This window comes from Humulus lupulus, chromosome 5 (genome assembly GCF_963169125.1).
Source record: "Humulus lupulus chromosome 5, drHumLupu1.1, whole genome shotgun sequence".
Lineage (NCBI taxonomy): Eukaryota > Viridiplantae > Streptophyta > Magnoliopsida > Rosales > Cannabaceae > Humulus > Humulus lupulus.
Window position 1 is genome coordinate 176,376,741 of NC_084797.1, and position 23,384 is coordinate 176,400,124.

Sequence of the window (23,384 nt, forward strand, 5' to 3'; positions counted from 1 at the left end):
TCGAATCTAATGATCGGTATATCTGAATGAGCTAAGAAATAGTTAGGGATGAGGAATGGTGGATGCTAAATATTATTTTGGGTGTGTATGACTTATTAAATTTAACTATTTGGTGATTACATAACTGTGGGAATATTATTGTTTTATGTATGATGATAAATGATCATACTTTTATTACTAATATTTTTATATATAATTATAGGAGTTATTTCATTATTTTAACTTATAATTATAGTACGATTTAATATAAATTAAATTATCATTTATAAAGACTATTTTTCAACGAGGGTCGAAATTTGACATTTGACCACCCAAGTTATGGATATTACAAATCTGTCACGGCCTAGGGCTCGAGTCGTGGCAGTGTCAATGGGCCCCGAACGTGTTAGTACATTATATCCATCTCATTATGGCCCGATGGTAATAGCATGCTATACCGATTATATAGTTATTCTTATATGCTAATCACGACACTATTGAGCAATGTATAATTATGTAATAATTATGTAAGTCCATATAAAATATTCTAACATCATAAGCTATTTATGAAACCAAACCAACCAACAAATATGATCTTTACATAGCTCTCTCTCCCACAAGCAATTCTCTCGTATATATTATACCGATATATATATATATATATATATAGATATGAATATATAAAGTTTGCTTGAACAAAACTTTTATATATAATGAAATAAAAAACGATTTATTATTAATATCCCCTCCATTAAGTGTGCTCTCTCACTCTCAAGCTCTCACATTCTGGAGAGAGAAACAATGGTTTGGATTGTAAAGTTTCCAAATCTGAAGGAAAAAAATGAGGATTGCAGAATGGATTATCAGATCTAGTTATTCTACTTAGCAAATCTAGTTATAATTGAGGGGTGAGAAGAGATTTACATTTGAGTTGACCATGCATCACGGCTTAAGAACTTTGCATAAATAGTTCGATCAAAGCACTTAAATTAATTCAATTTTCTATGTCATAATCTATGAACTTTTGCAACCAATATTTGGAGATCACTATATATGTATACCATCACTATAAATATTAATATATATAGGCTAATTTAAGTTTATAATGATTGAGTGAATAATTACATAAAGCAACATGAGGGATTAGCTAACAAGATAAGCGTGAAAGGTCTATCGCACATGGTGTGCCTAGCTGAAGGATTGGTGTGTGCTATAGCCTATATTACACTACGGTATATATGTGGGCGACAGCAAATGCACACCATACTAGTGAGTGTGCATACTAGTAACGAATGGACCACCATCTTCTCTCATCTTATATTCTTCTTCTGCATGTGCCGTCGCCCACTTTTCTTTTCCTTACTAGTTAGTGGACACGATTTCAGACCTCTTCTCACTCCTATATAAACCCTTACCATGTCTAACCTTCTCAGGCATTCTTCAATCTTACACCATGGCTAAGCATATCAAGCTTCGCATCAACACTCGCCTTCTCCTTCTCTTTCTAGCTATTGGCATTTGCTCTGCCACTAGACTCTTATTTACTTACGAACCCAATGTTGGTGGTTACGCTGCTGCTGGAGGACATGGTGGCAGCAGCGGTGGTGGAAAAGGCTATGGTGGTGGTAGTTATGGCGGCGGTGGAGGAGGTGCAGGCAGTGGTGGTGGATATGGAGCGGTAGGAGAACATGGGGCTGCTGGCTATGGAGGTGGCAGCGGAGAAGGAAGCGGTGCTGGATATGGGGCTGCAGGTGGACATGGCGGTGGTGGAGGCAGTGGTAGTGGTGGTGGTGAGGCTGGATATGGTGGTGCAGGTGCTTATGGAGGTGGAGGAGGGGAAGGAGGCGGGGCTGAATATGGTGCAGGTGGGGCACATGGTGGTGGTGGTGGAGGCGGTAGCGGTGGTGGAGCAGCTTATGGTGGTGCAGGAGGTGGTGCATATGGCAGTGGGGGAGGAAAAGGAGGTGGAGCCGGGTATGGTGGTGCTGGTGGAGAATTTGGGGCTGGACATGGCGGTGGTGGAGGTGGTGGAAGTGGTGGTGGTGGTGCGTACGGTGGTGTTGGGAGTAGTGGTTATGGAGGCGGTGCAGGTGAAGGAGGTGGTGCCGGGTATGGTGCTGGTGGAGGACATGGTGGTGGTAGTGGCGGCGGTGGTGGAGCTGGATATGAGGGAGAGCATGGTGCTGGTTACGGCGGTGGTGGTGGAGGTGGAGCAGGGGGAGGATACGGTGCTGGTGGTGCAGGGTATGGAGGCGGCGGGGGCCAAGGTGGAGGTAGCGGAGGGGGTTATGGTGCTGGTGGAGCTCATGGAGGTGGAGGTGGAGGAGGATCCGGCGGTGGCTCTGGCGGCGGCGGTGGTTACGCAGGTGGAGGTGCACATGGGGTGGGCTATGGAAGTGGTGAAGGTGGTGGCCATGGTGGGGGCTATGCCCCTTGACAATACCATTTCTTTTTTCGCGCGTGCATGGTTTATGAGTACCTCTTGCTCTTGCCTTTAATAATAGCAAAAAAATAAGATCAAATTGTAGTAAGTGGGTGTCTATAATATTTATTAGCATACTTCGAATGCAGTTGTATGATGAAAAAAAATATGTATTCTCTTCTATTATTAATTAATTATGCAATAATATTATTCTTATTTTGTTCTTCACTTGTCTAAGCAATGGTGTTTTCATTAGTTGATGTTGAAACTACTCATGCCGTACAGAATATATAATTGCACTGATAGGAACAAAATAAACAAAGAAAATCTATGAATTTGCTAGACAACAGGAAAAAAAATCAAATAATCATCATAACTCAAGTTAATCGAGATTCAAGATATTTTATGCGACAAAAAGATATTCAAAAGCTCAAATGAAGAAGGTATCTAGCATAATCTATATGTCTGTACGAAAAGAAGCAAAATAGAAACACGATTAAAATATGCAGATTTTAAAAAGTGCCATATTTTTAGAGGTATTTGATTGTGTTTGAGCTTTATTTTTATTTATTTAAAGAAATATTTGTATATTTATGAGTAAAGTATCATATATAAGAAAGGAAAACAAACACACTCAAATACCTTTAAAATATAATGATCTAGTAATTTGTGAAGATACATTGAAAAAGATGACATGAAAGTTAGATAAAAATTTGGAAGCCAATTTATAATACAAAATCATGAGCAACCCTCCAAAATTTGAAATGTAGCTTGTGAGCAATCACACAACAATTTAAGTACACCTTTAGAATTGTAGCATTGCTTTGTACCCATCATCAAATAATATTGATTGGGGTAATTTAGTATCATCAACTTATATTGATCAGTAATTTAGTATGGAGTATTAAATATATAGGACTCGACGGAAACAAAAACTTATCTCAAAGGGGGCCAAAGTATAAAAAATAAATTAAGGATAGGCCAATTATATAATTTTCAAAGAAATTGCAAATTGTTGAATAAAAATACTATATAATTTTTTCTTTTTCAAAATTTGAAGGGGCCAAGGTCCCTCCCTCTAAATATGGCTCCAATACTAAATTACACCAATAACAATTTGCAATGTCATATAATATTAGACATTATTAGTGTTCGTTGGCAATACTCTTATAATTTGTGTTCCCATATATTTGTCTAAATAACAAAACAACAATTAGAGGCAAATTAAGTAATGATATTGCTATAATGAGTAAATTTGGAAAGAATATAGATATTTGGAAATAGTAGACATATGCAACATATAGTTACATATTGTTAAACAAGAGGGACTTTAGGCTGAAAGAGAAGAACCATAATGAGAAATTAATTTAAAGCTAAAAATCATTACCTACAACCAGCTTATTCTCCATGCCTTTGTGTAACATTAGCAATATCATGATTTGCAGTCCATTGTCATGTACTTAAGCCTTGAAAACTCATCAGATTAAACCTATGGCAGCATTTATCACAAACCCAAAGGAATGGCTTGTCTGAAAATCTCTGCCTCGACCACGATTATTCGCTTGACATCTGCAACTAATTTATGATTAATTGCTGATTATTACCAGCAGATGATCTTTCTTGAACTAAGCAATTAACTCCATTTGTTGATGGATTGTTTAAATCAAATGATGTATTAGCATTGAACAATTCAAGTATCTTGAAAAGAAACAGAATCCTTTGAAGACAAATTAACAACATATCATAGTCATCATAAATACCATGATAATCATCATAACATGTTCATCTCCATAAGCTCTCATTTTCATCTACAAGAAAATTGAGTTTTAGGGGACGATATTATTAGCAGCAACTAAATGTTGCCCTTGATAATTTTTCCTGTTAAGTTTATAATTTACAATGTCATTAGCGGCGAAATCTGATATTATCAGCGGCGACATGTCACCCATAATAATCTATTTTTGCAATTTTTGGTGAAAAATGTTCGCAGAGTTCGTAAAATTATCTGGGGTGACATGACTACTATTAGCGGCGACATGTCGCCTCTAATATTTCATTTAATTTTTAAAAAAAATAATTATATAATTAATAAAAAATAGCATAATTTAAAACATAAAATTCCTATTAACTATTCATTAATGTGAATCTTTTCAAAAAAATAAATAAATAAATAATGTGATTTTATTATAAAAAATTATTCATTTATTTCCATTTTATTAATAAATATTTTTTCCTTTAAATATTTTAGATATGTTTAAGTATAAATTTATTAATTCATAATAAATAATTAGTTTTTATTTAAATACTCAAATTTTATGTTTGACAAGAAAAAATACATAAAGTTGCTAAAATGTTGCACCTCTACTACCTAAACAATTAAAAAATTGATATAAATGTATTTTAAGTTATAAAAATATTTAAAATTATATAAAAATAACCTAAATTATGTTATTCTATTATAAAAAGGGTAAATACTTATTTGGATTATATGTTGTGCAAAAGTTATAGATCGGACTCTATGTTTTGTTAAATGACAATTTGGACCCTAAGTTTTACAAAATGCAACAAAATACCCTCGAGCTATATTAATTAATTAATTTAATAAATTAAAAATTGAAATAAAATTTTAAAAAATAATTAAAAATCATATTTTAATTAATTAACACTTTAAAAAAAATTAAAAGTAACCAAAATCAAAATATAAACCTAAATTTAAATCATAAACTTAAAATATTAACCAAATTTTTCCTAAAATTTAAAAAAAAAAATCTTGGACTAACTTGAAATGCATCACCCTTCTCTCAAAAAAAAAAAAAAAAAAAGAATCAACTCTATATTGAAATCCCAGCCACCACATCCAAGAGCAGTTGGGTTCTTTAAAAGTCTAATTTTGAACTAAAATGTAGTAAATGAGGACTTTGATCAACACAATAACCACAGAGAAAAAAACATGGCAAGAGAGAGGTAATAATGGAAGTGTCTTTGATGCTAAGGAGAGGCAAAATCTTAGATTTACAAAGCAAATATATACATATTATTAGTGTAACGCCCTATTTCTTTAGCGTTGTTACTATGTGAGTTAAAAATGTGTCATTAGCTCGCTAATCGATGTTTTAGGTTAAAAGTGTGACTAAGTTGAAATAAAACTCATTTAAAGACATTAAGTATAAAAATTTGGACATTCATTGAAATCATAAAAAGTTATAAGTTGGGATCCCAAAATACTATTTAGAAAATATATTACAACTTGAAAATACAATTAAGGTCGACCTATGCGACAAAGCAATTCATTACAACATTCTTCCCAAAATAATCCTGGCCATGGCAACCAGGTAGGTCGAACATGTACCCATCGCTCCACACTCTCTGTACTCATGGTTGGTCAACCTTCACTACTAGAAATATAGGTTTTTACTTCGGTTTTTATAGTGAGCATACAAAAAAAGCGAAGTAAAAACCTTTTCAAACTCTTTTACTTCGCTTTTCAAATTGGCGCTGTGAAAAAAATTACTTACTACTTCGCTTTTTTTAAAAAACGAAGTGAAAAATTCATAGTGGAGAGAGCCGTGTTTGTTTGCACAAGCCCTTATATTACGTTTAGAGATAGTAAAAATGCAAAAAACTGGCCAAACCAAACGCGGCCCTTGTGCACTTTTAACTTCGGTTTTTAGGTAAAAACCGAAGTAGAAAGTGTACCTTCCACTTCAGTTTTTACCAAAAAACCCGAAGTTAAAAGTGCATAAGGGGTATGACTTATGGACCTTTAACTTCGGTTTTTTGGTAAAAACCGAAGTTAAAAGTCCTTTATAATCCCTTCCCTAGACCCGAACGGTCATCTTCTCAAAACCTCTCTACCCTCTGTGCAAAAAGAAACCCCCAAAACCTCCATTAACCACCGTGAGCCAACACCCATTTTGATTCTCCAAACCTTTTTTTTTTGTTTTTTCTTTATTTTTTGCAACATTTCTACCCTATAAACCGAAATATAGTCCAAAAATCTTTTTTTTTTTTTCTAGAGAAAAAAAAGGATTTGGCCGTGGGTTTTTTCTCCATTTGAAAGTGGTGTTTCTTGCCGGATTTTGACCGGATTTTTGACATTGCAAGGGGATTTTGAGCTTCAAAACAGGTATAGATTACTAAAATGTGGTTTTGATGATAATTTTTTAATTTTCTATGTTTTTTTTAATTTTTTTTATTATTCCGAATTTAAAATTAATATAATTAATATTTTATTAATTTTTATAATTATTTGTTTATTTTGTTAGTTTAAATAATGTGATAAAAATTAGGTTTATTATAAATATATATATGCATATTAGTTAATTTTAGAAATTTTGACAATAGATAAATTTGTTTTTTAAATATTTGAAAAAAAATAAATAGCTTGAAGATGATCAAAGTGTTGTTCATTAGTTTCATTAACTAGTTTGATTTTTTTTATTTATTGATTTGATAATTAATTATGTAGTTTACTAATTATGTAATGTTTTAGTAGGGTCGTTGATTGAGTGGTGAACTTTGTTATTCATTTCGGGTGCATTGAAGATTAATATTGAAGGTTAGTTATTTTTTGTATTTATATTACTATAAGATTTATGTATAAAGATAAGACTAATGTAATCATGCATATTAGATTTAGTGAAAGTTATGTTTGAAAATTAGTGAAGTAGGCTCTGGGAAATTTGCGTGCTGTGGTGATATAAGGATGGATTGATTTATGCTTGATTATTTTGTTTGTTTGTGTTGTTGTTATAGGAAATTTTGAAATTGCGGTATGCTATAGAAACAAAAGATACTCTGCCGAATTTTTAAAAAAATTTATAAGACTAGAACCTAATAATGATAGATTCATCTATGCTTGATTATTGTGTTTGTTTTAAATGGTTTTATAGGTAATTTTTAAATTACGGTATGCTATAGAAACAGAGGATACTCTGCTGAATTTTTAAAAAAATTTATAAGACTAGAACCTAATAATGATGGATTCATATATGCTTGATTATTGTGTTTGTTTGTATTGATTTTATAGGTAATTATGAAATTACGGCATGCTATAGAAACAGAGGATACTCTGCCGAATTTTTAAAAAAATTTATAAGACTAGAACCTAATAATGATAGATTCATCTATGCTTGATTATTGTGTTTGTTTTAAATGGTTTTATAGGTAATTTTTAAATTACGGTATGCTATAGAAACAGAGGATACTCTGCCGAATTTTTTAAAAAATTTATAAGACTAGAACCTAATAATGATGGATTCATATATGCTTGATTATTGTGTTTGTTTGTATTGATTTTATAGGTAATTATGAAATTAGGGTATGTTATAGAAACAGAGGATACTCTGCCGAATTTTTTAAAAAATTTATAAGACTAGAACCTAATATAAGTTTTTTTTCTAACTTATTAGGAATTGAATATTGTTATTAGTATGGATAAATCATGGATGCTTGAGAAGAGAGAAACATCACAATTTCAAGATGGATTCAACAAATTTTTAGAGTTTTGCCTAAAGAATTGTAGTGATCCACAAAAAATTCGTTGTCCTTGTATCGATTGTGGTAATGGAGTAAAGGGGAATATTACCATGATAAAGGATCATGTATTTTGTCGGGGATTTGATATGAGTTATAGTAAATGGTATTGGCATGGAGAATTATTAAATGATGACCCATATCCATTAGGTAGGCAAGGTGTAGATGATTTTGAGAGTAATGATTTTGATGATCATCCTATAGAATTGCTTGATGAAGCACAAGAAGAGTTTTTTCATAATCCAGAAAAATTTGATAGTATGGTTAGAGATGCAGACAGACAATTGTTCAGTGGTTGCAATAAACTAATATTGCCCACAATGGTTAAATTTTATAACATAAAAGCAGAAAATGGAGTTAGTGATAAGTGTTTCAGTCAATTTTTAGCTGCTTTCAAGGAGATTTTGCCGCTAGAAAATTGTTTTCCGGAGTCTACATATGAAGTAAAGAAAACATTAAGTTTGATAGGGTTGAAGTATGAGAAGATTCATGCATCTCCGAATGATTGTATTTTATATCGTAAGGAGTATGCAGACATGGACGCTTGCCCAGAATGTGGTTTCTCACGGTACAAACCTAACAAAAGTAAAGAGATTAGGAAACTTATTCCTCAGAAAGTGCCATGGTACTTACCTTTGATTTCGCGGCTGAAGCGATTATATCGAAGTGCAGAACACTCTAAGAACTTAATATGGCACGAGACTGGACGAGTGAAAGATGGTAAACTCCGGCATCCTGCAGATTCACAGGCCTGGAAGAAGGTAGATTATATCAATCCAGAATTCAAAAATGAACCAAGACATCTTCGTCTTGGTTTAGCTACTGATGGAGTAAACCCGCATAGATCTCTTAGTAGTAGGCATCGTTCATGGCCTGTCTTCCTGGTTATGTACAATCTTCCTCCTTGGTTGGTGATGAAAAGGAAGTTCATGATGCTTTCATTAATGATTTCGGGCCCAAAACAATCAGGACATGATATCGATGTTTACTTGGCACCATTAATTGATGATTTGAAAGAGTTGTATGAAAATGGTGTTGAGGCATATGATGGTTTTAAAAAAGAAGTGTTTAATTTGAAAGCGGTGTTGTTATGGACTGTTAATGATTTTCCAGCATATGGTAACCTATCAGGTTTAAGCACAAAAGGTTACCAAGCTTGTCCAATTTGTTGCACCAACACAAGGGCCCGTCGCTTGTCAAATGGACGCAAAATGTGTTATATGGGTCATAGACGATATTTGCATTTAAATCATCCTGACAGAAATAAAAAAAAAACATTTGACGGTACTGTGGAACGAGACATTGCTCCTTTGCCATTGTCAGGTGAGCAAATTCTTAAGGAAGTAGAAAAAGTTTACTTTAGGTATGGGAAAAAGAATAAAAACAAAAAAGTCAATGGATGTTTTCAAAGAAAATCAATTTTCTTTCAACTTCCTTACTGGAAAGATTTACTCGTTAGACATTGCTTGGATGTCATGCACATAGAAAAAAATGTATGTGAAAGAATAATCGGTACATTACTTGATATCCCAGGTAAAACCAAAGATGGTTTGTCTAGTCGTTTAGATCTTGTTGAAATGGGTATAAGACACCGCTTGGCACCTGAAGAAAAAGGGGCTCGCACATATTTGCCTCCTGCTTGTTTTACATTGTCTAAAGAAGAGAAGCAAGTCGTATGTCAATCATTGGCAGGGATGAAAGTGCCTGATGGTTACTCATCGAATGTTCGAAACTTGGTGTCTATGGAAGATTTGAAGTTAATTGGAATGAAATCACATGATTGTCATATATTAATGCAACAATTACTTCCAATTGCCATTCGGTCAGTTTTACCAAAAAGAGTTAGAGATAGTGTGACAAGTGTGTGCATCTTCTTTAATCAACTATGCGGAAAAGAATTGGAAATGAAGAAGTTGAATGCATTGCATGATGAAATAGTTGAAACTTTATGCAAGCTTGAAAAATATTTTCCACCATCATTTTTTGACATCATGATACATTTGATGGCCCATTTAGTAAGAGAAGCCAAGTTGTGTGGGCCAGTTTGGGCGAGATGGATGTATCCATTTGAAAGGAATATGAAGGTGTTGAAAGGATATGTACGTAATCACCATCGCCCTGAAGCTTGTATGGTTGAGTGTTATTTAGCTGAAGAAGCTGTGGAATTTTGTTCAGAGTACATGGTTGGAATCGACACAATCGGAATTAGCAAACCACGGAATAACTCGGATGGAGTTGATAGAGGATTACGAGGGAAAGGAACAGTAGTGACCATATCTCGTGCAGAATTAGATCAAGCTCATTTAGTTGTGTTGGAAAACAATCCCGAAGTTCAACCCTATATAACGTAAGTTATAGATTTAATAAACATTATGCTCATTTTTATGTATAATTGAAATTTTAATATGTTGTACTTTGTATTGTAGTGAGCACATGGAGTTATTACAATCAATGATTCCCAACAAGGTTAAAAATAAACAGAAATGGATTATAGATGAGCACAATAAAACATTTAGTCGATGGTTGAAAAATATTATTTTAGAAAGGTTGGGAGAAGAAAACCATGGAGTGTCGACAGAGTTAAAACGCATATCATTTGGACCAAGTGTCCATGTAATAAAGCACAATGCTTACATTGTTGGAGGAAAAAGATTTCACACAAAGTCACGAGATGATGCTTGAATGGTTCAAAATAGTGGAGTAAGTATTGTGGCAGAAGCAGTGCATTTCGCTAGTGCAAAAGACAATAATCCAGTTGCTGGTACTATGGCATATTATGGGGTTGTTGAAGAAATATGGGAGTTTGATTATTCCTTATTTCAAATTCCTCTGCTCAAGTGTTCTTGGGTGGACAACAATGTTGGGGTTAGAATTGATGAACTTGGATTCACTTTGGTTGATTTAAGTAAGAAAGGTCACAAGAATGATCCTTTCATCATGGCTACCCAAGCAAAACAAGTGTTTTACATAACTGATCCTGCTGATGATAAATGGTCAGTTGTTTTACAAACCCCGGAAAGGCAGTTTATAGAAGATGAAAATGACGAAGAAAACGATGATTTGTTCCATGACAATTTTATTGTTGGACAACCAATACATGAGCAAGTTGAGAAAATCCATGATTTCCATGAAGTTGATGATGATGGGGAATACATTAGAAATGATATTAGAGACGGAATATGGGTAGATTGTGGATCAACCAAGAAAAGAAAAAAGAAAAGAAAATGTGTCCAGTGAGTAATGTATTCATTTTTATGTTAAATATGTATTTATTTATGTCATAATTGTAACGTTAATTCTTGTTTATGTGCAGATGACAATTTCTGAAGGGGAGAACACACCAAATAGGCGAGGCCCAACAAAGAAGAACAATATCAATAATCAAAAAGCTAAGGGAATAAATAGAAATATTCAGTTTAATGATAAAGGTCAACCTATAAGGAAAGCATATAGTGAGATGCAATCGTACCTTGGAGTTAAAACTAGGAGAACGGTCTCTCTCAATTATAAGGATTGGAGACAAGTCCCACAAGAATTGAAGAATAGAATATGGGAGGATGTATATGTAAGAAAATATTTTATGAATATGTTAATTACTTTAATATATTGATCATTTTCATGAATTACTTTGCATTTCATTAATCATTTTCTTTCTATTTCAGGGTGCCTTTAACATTCCAGAAAATTGGAAACCAGAATTAATGAAAAGTGTGGGAAGAATGATGAGAGATTTTAAGACCAACATCACTAGTGACTACATCTACCCTTTGGCAGAAGACGGTCTGATAGATGAACTCCAAATCCTTCCTAAGAAATATCCAGAACTTGACCTAGAAGATTGGAGGACATTTGTTAGCCACCGTTTATCTCCTGAGTTTATGGTACTATTATGTATATCTATTATGTATATGATTTATTAGTTTTGAAATACTAATAATTGCTTAAAAACTTATTGTTACCTATTTAATGTAGGCTTTGCGGGAAGCACAACGTGAAAGAGCTCTCAAATATACTTCGAGGCATCATACATCTCGTAGAGGGCTTGCCAATGTTAGAGAGGACCTGGTAAGTAATTCGCATCACTATTTTATAACTGTCAACTTGTTATGAAGAATATTGCACTCACCAACTTTAATTAATTGTTGTATGTTGTAGAAAACTGAACTAGGTGTGGCAGATGTAGAACGGTACCAAGTATGGATAAGAGCACGAGAAAAGAGGAAGGTTCTTGTCACAGATTTGGACAAACAAATTGAAGCAAGAATTGTAAGTGGTTTCAAGCAAGTATTTTAAAGTAATTTAGGAATGATAAAGTTCTTATAAGTCACTAATATAAGTGACCACTGGTTTGTTCCACAGAATGAGCTGAAAGAAAAAGTTAGTAGTGGAGAAATCATTGCAAAGGGTCGAAATGACATATTAACGCAAGCTTTAGGGACACCTGAGCACCCAGGGCGTGTTAGAGCACTTGGGTATGATATTATTTTTTATTTGTTGCATTTAACTTAATTCTATAATATTTTAGTTTTAAAATAAATTTGGTTGATTATTGTAGGTCGTTTGCGAAGATTTCGTCCGTCTTTGGAAGAAAACCAAAAATAGCAACAGAAATGGCTGATGTTGTTAGTAAGAAAGATGCAGAAATTGCAAGGCTCAAAGCAGAACTTAAAGCTTTAGAGGAGGAAAAAGCTAAACAAGCAGGTGGGATAGATGATATGGATGAACACGACAATGATGACGAGCAGAGCGACGAAGAATATCACACACCGTACATGCAGGATGACACACCGTACATGCAGGATGTGTTACTTTGTTCAGATAATATTCATAATGTGGTGGCAGAGGGTGTTATCATTGATGGGGTGGGTCCACTGACTATTCATGGTGTTCAACTGACAGACGAATACGCGAGGGTGCGAGTCACCAAAATGTTACAAGAGGATGCTGAAATCCCATGTTCTGCTGGGGAGATACACTATGTTCGAGATACTTATGACACATTCCTTCCTTGGCCAAAAGATTTAATTATGACTGACCAGGTATAAACGAATTCTTTAATTTGTTACCTATTAAAATATTTGTTGGTCCAGTATTTTAATATTATTTTTACTTGATGTTGCGTAGGGTCCTCTAAGAAAGAAACTTCCTATGTCAAAAAGTTCATCCAAGGATATGTCAAAACCTCCTATGACTAGCCCGCATCTGTCATCAGCTGGGTCTCACGTCAATCCAGAAAACACTCTGACCGAAGGCCAACCATTTGCCGATCACATCATGAATCGCATCCATGTTAGCCTTCAGTTTATGGTGAGAGAATTTTGCAGAGTTAAGGGAATAAACTCAGTCGTCTCCATTCCAGTGGACCCAACATTCATGAATCGCGAGTCAATATTCCTAACTTCAGAGGATGTGGAACAAGTTGCTACCTTGCATATGATTGGAGGCTCAGCAATGATATTCGGATTAAGGTATCCCTTAAACTAATTCTTTGGAATGATAGGAATTTAGAATCAGTTATGAGTACTGCTCTGTGATCTGTTGAAAATTTTCATAGACATTGAATGTTTACAGGTTTGGGAAGTCCTATTTATAGGGGAAACTCTGCCGAAATTTTTCAAAATATTTAACACTAAAGAAAATTTTGCAGATGCATTTGGGAGTCCCTATTTCCAAATTAGCGTGTCTATTACAAGTTTTATGACATTGAACGTCTTAGCATTAATAATGTTAACGATGTAGAGCGATCAACCATTGACTTGGCGAATTGGTTGATGACCATGGATAGAGTTGGTCAACTTTACTTTATACCTTGGAACATACGGTAAGAAATAGTGTAAAAATTTCTTATTTGATTAGTCATATATTAAAAATTTAATTATTTTACTTAACATACGCTTCTTATTTTAGGGAACATTGGATGTTGGTGATTGCTATGCCAAAAGGAAAAATCGTGTTCTTAGATCCATTGAAATCACACAAACGTCCAGAAGAAATTGATTCAATGATAATGAGGTAAGTTTAAAATTTTTTAAAATATTTCTTAATATGCAACAAATATTACATGTTACTACATTTTAATAACTTTTGTTAATTTTCTTTTTAAATAGTGCATATTATAGAGCTTCTTCCAATGCATTACTCGGCAATCCCACAAAGATATTCAATGTTACATGTCCAAGACAACCACAAAGTCATGAATGTGGTTTTTATGTCTTGAAGTACATTAGAGATCTTGTACGGGCATCAAATGCAATGACTACCCTAAAAGAAAAAGTAACTTCATTTTTTATAATTTATTTGCTATCGATAATCTATGAAATTAATTCATATTTATTAATTTTACAGTTTGGTGGGAAGACGCAATATTGTGAGATTGCAGACCTCTTGCCAATCCAACACGAATGGTTAGGCAAATTGATACCATACATTTATCAGTAAGCCTATTTTTGTTTAGTTGTAAGTTTAGTCTTTTGTAAATGTATTAATGTTAAGGCTAGTTATCTTACTTAAGTACTTGTATTTTATATGTTTATGTACAACATTTTTAATTAATAAAAGTTATCATATTTTCATTCAAAAAAAATTCTTAACCAATTTCAATGGTAAAAATATATATAATTGTAATATCATATAATTAAATTGTTGAAAAATAATTAGGCTAAAAAAAAATTAATTAGATCAATTAAATAAAATTAGGCCAAAATATAAATATATATATAAAAATAGAAACCATCCATTTAAAAATAATTAGAAACATATATTAAATAAAAAAGGCGGGCACTTTCTACTTCGGTTTTTAGGAAAAACCGAAGTAAAATGTGCACTTTCTACTTCGGTTTTACCTAAGAACCGAAGTAGAAAGTGCCCTTTTACTTCGGTTGTTAGATAAAACCGAAGTAGAAAGTACACATTTTACTTCGGTTTTCCCTAAAAACCGAAGTAGAAAGTGCCCAGGATACTAGCGTATATACACTTTCTACTTCGGTTATTATGTAAAAACCGAAGTAGGGTGATTCTACTTCGGTTTTTAGCTAGTTTTTACTTCGCTCCGAACTACTGCGGTTGCGAATTTTAGCGAAAACCGAAGTAAATCAAGCTTAAAAACCGAAGAAAAAGCCCCTTTTCCTTGTTGTGCTTCCCTTTGCCCTTACCTGCACCATAGAGCACCCATGAGCCGAAGTCCAGCAAGAAAACTCAACAAATAACATATAACATAACAATCCACAACATACAACCAAACAGCCAACGGGCTAAACACATAACGGCCCACGCAGTCCTAGGCGCTTTACCAGGCCCTGGGTTTGCGGTCTTCACCGAGCAGGTGGATACAACACCTAAGGAGGGTCTTGCGCTAGCGGCCTGCACTCAACATGCTTGACGCCAATACCGGCCCCTTGTCATACCCGACTTCATGTCGTTCTCGTCCTTCGCCGTTCTCGGCCTTCGCCGTTCCCGGCCTTCGTCGTTCACTCACAAACAATACATAACATATCATAATAATCACAGATATCCACAAATGTATTAAGCATAAACAATAAGGTCGTGCCCTGCTCTACGGTTACAATAGTTTTCTTACCTGTGTCCCGAGCTGATAAGCCAATGTGATCTCGAGCACAGTCCCCTAATCTGAGCTTCATTGAAAACCTAGTCACAACGCATTCATAATAACCATCCATCAAGCCTTGAACCAATAAATAACTTTGGAATATTAATCTGGCCTTCGGGACCTTGGATTCTACTAATTCGAGTAGTAGAATCCTTCCCGGGCCTTGACATTTGAGTTCCCGAGCTTAAAACCTCAATTTCCCCTATTTTCCCTTTTCTTTCAATTTTGGGCCGTTGCACGCCTACAGGTCAGAGAGCAGAGCTCTCTCTGCTAAAGGACACGGGCCGTGGCATGCCCCCCTAAGGCCGTGGTGCCTGGGCAAACCAGAGGCTTCTCCAGCCTCTTCAAACACGCGGGTCATGGCACCTGAAGAACAAGGCCACGGCTCAGGCCTCCGAAACCCAAACATCCATGCATTTCTTCTGCATTTTTTCCCAGCCAAACCTATAAATCCTCACCCAATTCAACCCCTATACTCAAAATTCAGCCAATAGTTCATATCACAGCAACATAACTAATAAAACCATCCCAAGATCTTAGCTCATGACCCATCAAATTCAAACAAACAAACCAAACTCAAACCTTAAGAATAACTCCTAACTACAGCTAGAAACTAACTCATAAATCAATATAAACCCTTACCTTACTAAGAATTATGATCCTGAACTAAATCCCAACCAATTCAGGATTCACCTTCCTTGAATCCTCAAGTCTCCTTCCTTTGAATTCAGCAACGAAATTCCCCTTTTCCTTGAGAGAGAGACGTGAGGGAGAGAGAGAAAGGGAGTGCTGAGTTGAGAAGTATCTAAATGCTTCTCCTTAGCTCTAGTGTCCTCAGCTGCCTAAGTTTAAGCTTAGATTTATCCCCCAGCCTCCAAGATGTCTAAAATGCCCTTAAGCCTATCTTAATCCTTTAGTGCCATTAAGGGCACTCCCGTAAATTGCCACATCCAGCTAAATCCTCGAGAGTTCCTATAAATCCTCATTTAATCCCAACATATGCAAATAATTGCTAAATTACTACCCGTTACCCAGTAAATCCCAAACACCAACTGTGTTCCCAAAATACCCCTAGGCTCCTCCCGAGACAGGTATTCGACCCTGTTGTGATTATTTAGCTAAAATGCTCCCTAGGACCGTCTCGGATCGCACATCACAAATATATCACCACTCACATGTGGTATCAATCACAATACACACATATATCACATTTATGCCCTCAACGGGCTAAAATTACAAATATACCCCCATCAACCAAATGGAGCCAATATGCATATTTAATTCACCTAAACATGCATTTATAATCATATAGTCATTTAATTCACATATTAGCATAATTAAATCAATTATTGCCCTCCTGGCACGCTAATCAAGGCCATAAGCCTTATTAGCAAATTTGGGACACTATAACTATCCCCTCCTTACAGAATATTCGTCCTCGAAATTACCTGAATAACTCGGGGTATTGATCCCGCATATCTGTCTCAAGCTCCCAAGTCGCCTCTTCCACTTTGTTGTTCCTCCACAGCACTTTCACTAAGGCAATGGTCTTGCTTCGCAAGACTTTATCTTTCCGTTCTAGAATTTTAATCAGCTTCTCTTCATATGATAAATCATGATCCAGCTCCAGGATCTCATAACTCAGCACGTGTGTAGAATCTGACACATACTTCCAAAGCATGGATACATGAAACACATTGTGAACCCCTGATAGAGCTGGAGGCATCGCCAATCTGTAAGCTACCTATCCAACCCATTCCAGAATCTCAAAGGGGCCAATAAATCTTGGGCTCGGCTTGCCCCTTACTCCAAATTGTTTCACCCCTATCAAGGGAGAAACTCTAAGAAACATGTGATCACCGACTTGAAACTCTACGCTCCTGCGTCTCAAGTTTGAATAACTCTTCTGCCGACTCTGGGAGGCAATCATTCGCACTCTAATTTCCTCTATTGTCTCATTGGTCCTCTGAACAACATCAAGACTTAGATACCTCATCTCACCCGTCTCATCCCAATGGATGGGTGATATGCACTTCCTCCCATATAGCATCTTATACGGAGCCACTCTGGTAGTCGCCTGATAACTGTTTTTATACGAAAACTCAATCAAAGTGAGATACTTACTCCAAGATCCCCCAAAATCTAGTACACTGGCTCGTAACATATCCTCTAATATCTGAATCGTCCTCTCAGACTGTCCATCTGTCTGAGGACGAAAAGCGGTACTAAACTGCAACTGTGTACCCATAGCCTTCTGCAGGCTCTCCCAAAACTTGGAGGTGAAGGTGGGGTCCCTGTCAGATACTATCGACCTCGGAGCCCCATGTAGTCGCACAATTTCCTCACATACAGTTCAGCATACTGCTCCATTGTATAAGTTGTCCTAATAGGCAAAAAGTGGGCTGACTTGGTGTACCTATCCACAATCACCCACACTGAATCATGCTGTCCCACAGTCTTCGGTAATCCAACCACAAAGTCCATGGTGATATCCTCCCATTTCCACTCTGGAATCCCTAAAGGCTACAGCAACCCTGCTGGCCTCTGATGTTCAGCCTTTACCTATTGACAAGTCAAACACTTGGCCACATAATCCACCACATCCCTCTTCATTCCTGGCCACCAATACAGAGTTCTCAAATCTTGGTACATCTTTGTCGTACCAGGATGTAAAGAATAAGGAGTGGTATGAGACTCATCCAAAATCTCTCTCCAGATACTGGAATCCAACGGAACGCAAATCCAACCTTTGTACCTCAACAAACTCATCTCTAAAATAGAAAAGTCCTTACCCACTATGGCTAGGACTCCCTCTGTGTGTTTCCTCAATTGGGGATCCCCCCCCTGTGCTTCCTTGATCCTCTCAAGGAGCATGGACTGAAGAGTGATGTTGGCTAGCTGCCCAACTACCAACTCAATACTGGCTCTAGTCATCTCTTCAGCTAACCTATCTGATATTCTCCTTGAACTGAATAACTGTCCTGGGCCCTTTCAACTCAACGCGTCGGCCACAACATTGACCTTCCCAGGATGGTATAGAATGTCACAGTCGTAATCATTTACCAATTCTAGCCAACGCCTCTGGCGCATATTCAGATCCTTCTTAATAAAGAAGTACTTCAAATTCTTGTGGTCGGTGTATATTTCGCACTTCTCGCCATACAAATAATGTCTCCGAACCTTTAGTGCAAATACTACCGTTTCCAATTCCAGAACATGTGTGGGATACCTCTGCTCTTACTCCTTCAACTAACTCGACGCGTAGGCTATTACCTTTTCGGCTTGCATCAGTACACACCCCAAACCCTGTCTGGAAGCATCAAAGTAGACTACAAACTTCTCATTGTCTGATGGCAAACTTAATACTGGAACGATGATCAGTCACTGCTTCAATTCCTTGAAACTGTTCTCACACCTATCTGTCCACACATACTTAGTCTTATTATGCGTCAGTTCTGTCAACGGTGTGGCTATTCTAGAAAATCCCTCAACGAACCGTCGATAGTACCCTGCCAATCCCAAAAAGCTCCTAACCTCTGGTACACTACTCGCCCTGGGCCAATCTCTCACTGCCTTAATCTTACTTGGGCCCACCAGAATCTCCTCCTTGCTGACAATATGGCCCATAAATGTTACTTGAGGTAGCCAAAACTCACACTTGCTGAACTTAGCATATAACATATGCTCTCTCAATCACTGTAGTACCAGGCGTAGATGCTACTCGTGCTCTGTCTCTGACTGAGAGTACACCAGTATGTCGTCAATGAATACGATCATAAACTTGTCCAGATAATCCTTAAAGACCATATTCATCAAGTCCATAAAGGATGCTGGGGTGTTGGTTAATCTAAAGGACATAACCAGGAATTCATAGTGTCCATACCTCGTGCAGAATGCGATCTTTGGTATGTCCTCCTCTTTAATCCTTAACTGGTGGTAGCCTGAACGAATGTCAATCTTAGAGAACACTGTCTTCCCCTATAGCTAATCAAACAAGTTGGATCCTTATTCTTGATGGTCAACTTGTTCAACTCTCTGTAATCAATACACATCCTTAAGGATCCATCCTTCTTCTTGACGAACAACACTAGAGCACCCCAAAGCAAAAAACTCGGTCTAATGAATCCAAAATCCAGTAACTCCTGCAACTAAATCTTTAGTTCCTTCAACTCTGTTGGAGCCATAAGGTGTCCTAGATACTGGCTCCACCCCTGGCGCCAACTCTATGACAAACTCAATCTCTCGATGTGGTGGCAACCCTAGAAAATCTGTTGGGAACACATCAGGAAATTCACATACTAATCTGGTCTTATCCAGTCTAACCAAAACAATTCTAGAAGTATCTACAATGTTCGCTAGGAATCCTATGCAACCTTCTTGCTTCAAGTCTCTAGCCTTCAGTGCTGAAATCATAGGTACTCGCGGTCCACTCATTGTTCCCACAAATACAAAAGGTACCTCTCCTTCTGGTTCAAAGGTTACCATCATGCGCTTGCAGTCAATCGTCACCCCGTACTTTGATAACCAATCCATCCCTAGGATCATATCAAAGTCATCCATCGCTAACTCATTCAGGTCCACAGACAACTCCCTACTGTCTATCGCTACTGGCAATGCTCTAACCCATCTCCTAGAGACTACCAGCTCCCCAGTCAGCAACAAAGTCCAAAATCCCCTAGCATACAAATCACTAGGTCTACATAGCTGATCTATCACTCTAGCGGATACAAATGAATGAGTAGCCCCTAAGTCAATCAATGCAGTAAAAGAAGAACTAGCACTAGAAATCTGATTTGTCATGACCGAGGAGCTAGCCTCAGCCTCAGTCCGGGTCAAGGTAAATACTCTGGCAAGAGTGAGGTTGTCGCTCTGTTTCAGCTCTTCCTTCCTGGCTTGTGGGCATTCCTTCCTCAGGTGACTAATTCTCCCACAAGTAAAGCAAACAATGATCATGCACTCCCCCTGATGTCGTCATCTGCACCGAGGACACACTGGGAAACTCCTCCAGTTGTTTCCCCCACCCTGACGGCCACTGAAAGCACCATGTGCCCTCCTATCTGAGCCAGGAGGAACAAAAGAATCTAGGGCCTTTCTCTTCTGTTCACTGGGGCCAGTACCCTGGATAGATCTAGTGAAGGGAGGCACCATCCTCCGAGCATCGTGCCTAGCGGTGCCCTCCCGCCAAATCTAATCCTCGGCCCCCTCAGTTGTAAGAGCCTTCTCCTTTACCTGTGCATAAGTGGTAGTTCCTGGATCCAGAGTTATCTTAACGTCATGACTGATCATAACATTCAATCCCCACACAAATCGATCTCTTTATGCCATGTCAATAGGCACCAAATCCGGCGCGAACTTCGCTAACCGGTCAAACTTCAAGGCATACTCAGTAACTGTCATCCGGTTCTGAGTCAAGTTAGAAAACTCATCAACCTTTGCAACTCGGACTACGACACTGTAATACTTCTCATTAAAAATGTTTTTGAATTCTTCCCAAGTCATGACTACCACATTCCTTCTCTGAGACACAACATCCCACCAGATGCGAGCATCCTCTCTCAACATATAACTGGCGCAGGCTACTCTCTCATTCCCTTCCACCCTCATGAAATCCAGGATGGAAGAAATCATGTTCATCCACTGCTCTGCCTGTAGTGGGTCTGGGCCACCCTCAAAGGTGGGAGGATGCTGCTTCCTGAACCTCTCATACAAAGGTTCCCACCTATTTTCCATAACAGGCTAGGCTGGCACTAGTGCCACAGCCTGCGGAACCTATAACCTAATGCCCCTAGGAGGAGCCTCTTGCCTCAACTGTCGAATCTCTTCATCTGTCCGATGAAGTCTAGCTTCCATTTTGGCATATAACTGTTGCCAATTCGGAGGGGCAGGTGGAGGGTCCTGACCCTGGTTGTCATCCTCGGCCCTATTGTTGCAGAGTCTGATAGATCGTTGGGGTATTATTGCAATATTCCTACAATCAATGACGTCGCACATCAGGCATGATAACAACACCCAAAACCACCTCCCAATCTCCTCAATCAAACACAACCAGGAAGTCCACATACTACACATAGCATAAAATAATCAAGGGGGTCATGCCCTAACATCATGCACATGACAACACATTCATCATGCTCTATCTATATATTCAGGCAAACAGGGCAACTTGTTTACCCAAAAATGGTTTTTGATGACGTGGCAAAGAATTCTTACACGTGGATTGATACGTGACGGAATTGAAGGACAAAGGTGCTGTTCGGCCATCGACCAGGAGTACACCTCATCGCCAGCATTAATTTTTTGATACGACCAGGCTGATCGTGAAGCCCGATTTATTTCCTTCTTAAGTTGTAATCTAATATTAACTGCATTTGAATATTTCTTCATAATTATCCTTGGTACGCGATTATTAAGGAAAAATAGGACACGTTAGCATGTGTAACCCTCATTGAGCCTATAAGTATGCATGAAATAGCTCAAGGAATGGACTTTTGGATTCATTAGCTTTTTTGCTTGATATTGAGAGAGAAAGAGCTATAGTGATTGTTCATCATTCTATTGTAATCTTTCCAAGGTTTCTGAAACTCAAAGAACCCTAGTTTTTTTATCACGGCTTTGAAGTTCAATAATAACAATACACTAAGTGGACGTAGGTTGTTACCAATCTTTGGGGTCGAACCACTATAATTCCTTGGTGTTTTTTCCCTTTCCATTAGATTATCTTTTCAAGTGTCGTTCCATATTTTGTCGTATATTTGACTCCGTGTCGTTGGCTAATTCGAGGGTCAACATTCTAGTGCTTTCATTGAGAGCTTGTGAAAGAATATAATGGCAAAAACATCCAGTAAGATAGGACAGGCCGCTGGCATTGCATCATCCCAGCCTCCTCCCCCAAATGTGGCTGAGGACGAACCACATTTGGAGTTTGATGAGGAAGAGTTAGATTCTGAAACCTTGAAGGCAACACTGGGGGTGTTGCAGGTTGAGTTGGCCAATCAAGAGAATGTTGCAGAGATAATGGCGTTGTAGCAAAGAGAAATAGAACGCCAGCGTCAGGAGCTGAGCGAGTGGCAGGCTGAGATGGACCGTTGACAGAGGGACGCCATGGCCGCCCTTGAAGCAGCCATCCAGCTGGCTAGGAATCAGGCTGCGCCAGCCTTCCAGCCAGATCAACCACCAAACGGGCCGCCTCAAAGGGGTCCCAATCCTAGTCCTCTGCTCCAACCGGTAAGCCCTCAAAGGTCGGAACAGCCGCCTGTGGCTCAGGATGATGTCCTACCTTGGGATCCTGAGCAGCAGCCTCCATCTCAGGCTGGTCGAGGCAATCCCCAGAGCCCGAGGCAGAATAGGGACGGGAAACCGCCCCGCAGCCCTAGACGCCCAGGGGATGAAGAGTCGAATCTACCGAGCAGGGGCAGCGTCCTTCTGCCAACAGGAGGAACTCTGAGATAGGCTCTGTGGTCAGGGGCCCCCCCGGCATAGCAATGCACGGGGACCTACCGACCAGCGCAGGCCTCCCCCTAATGCTCAGGAAATGCCAGCCCAAGGAGGCAACAAAGTGAATAGTCGGTCACACCATAGTCAGCCACAATTCAGAGATGGCCACGACTACAATGAAGTTGATTCCGACAAAAGAAATGTTGTTCGGAGGAACGAAGAAAGATGTGGAGGCAGGAGCCCCCCACCTAGAGAGGACCGGCCAGCGGGCCATAACGCTGGGGGGCAGCCTAGGCAGCAGAACGTCTTTAGTCGGCTGGGAGCCAGCGAGCAAAGGCGAAGAGACGATGATCTGACGTGCTTAACGACCGCCATGAAAGGCACGATGAGTACGTTCCCCTGGGACCA

The 23,384-nt window shown here is 37.9% G+C and overlaps 1 protein-coding gene across 1 annotated transcript; it reads left to right on the plus strand.

Annotated features, from left to right (window-relative positions):
* Positions 1 to 1,352: 1,352 nt before the first annotated feature.
* On the plus strand, positions 1,353 to 2,625 carry LOC133777872 (glycine-rich cell wall structural protein 1.8-like). The gene has a single exon (XM_062217628.1). It carries the CDS (start codon positions 1,433 to 1,435, stop codon positions 2,414 to 2,416), a length of 984 nt encoding a protein of 327 aa, XP_062073612.1. The 5' UTR covers positions 1,353 to 1,432; the 3' UTR covers positions 2,417 to 2,625.
* The last annotated feature ends 20,759 nt before the right edge of the window (positions 2,626 to 23,384 follow it).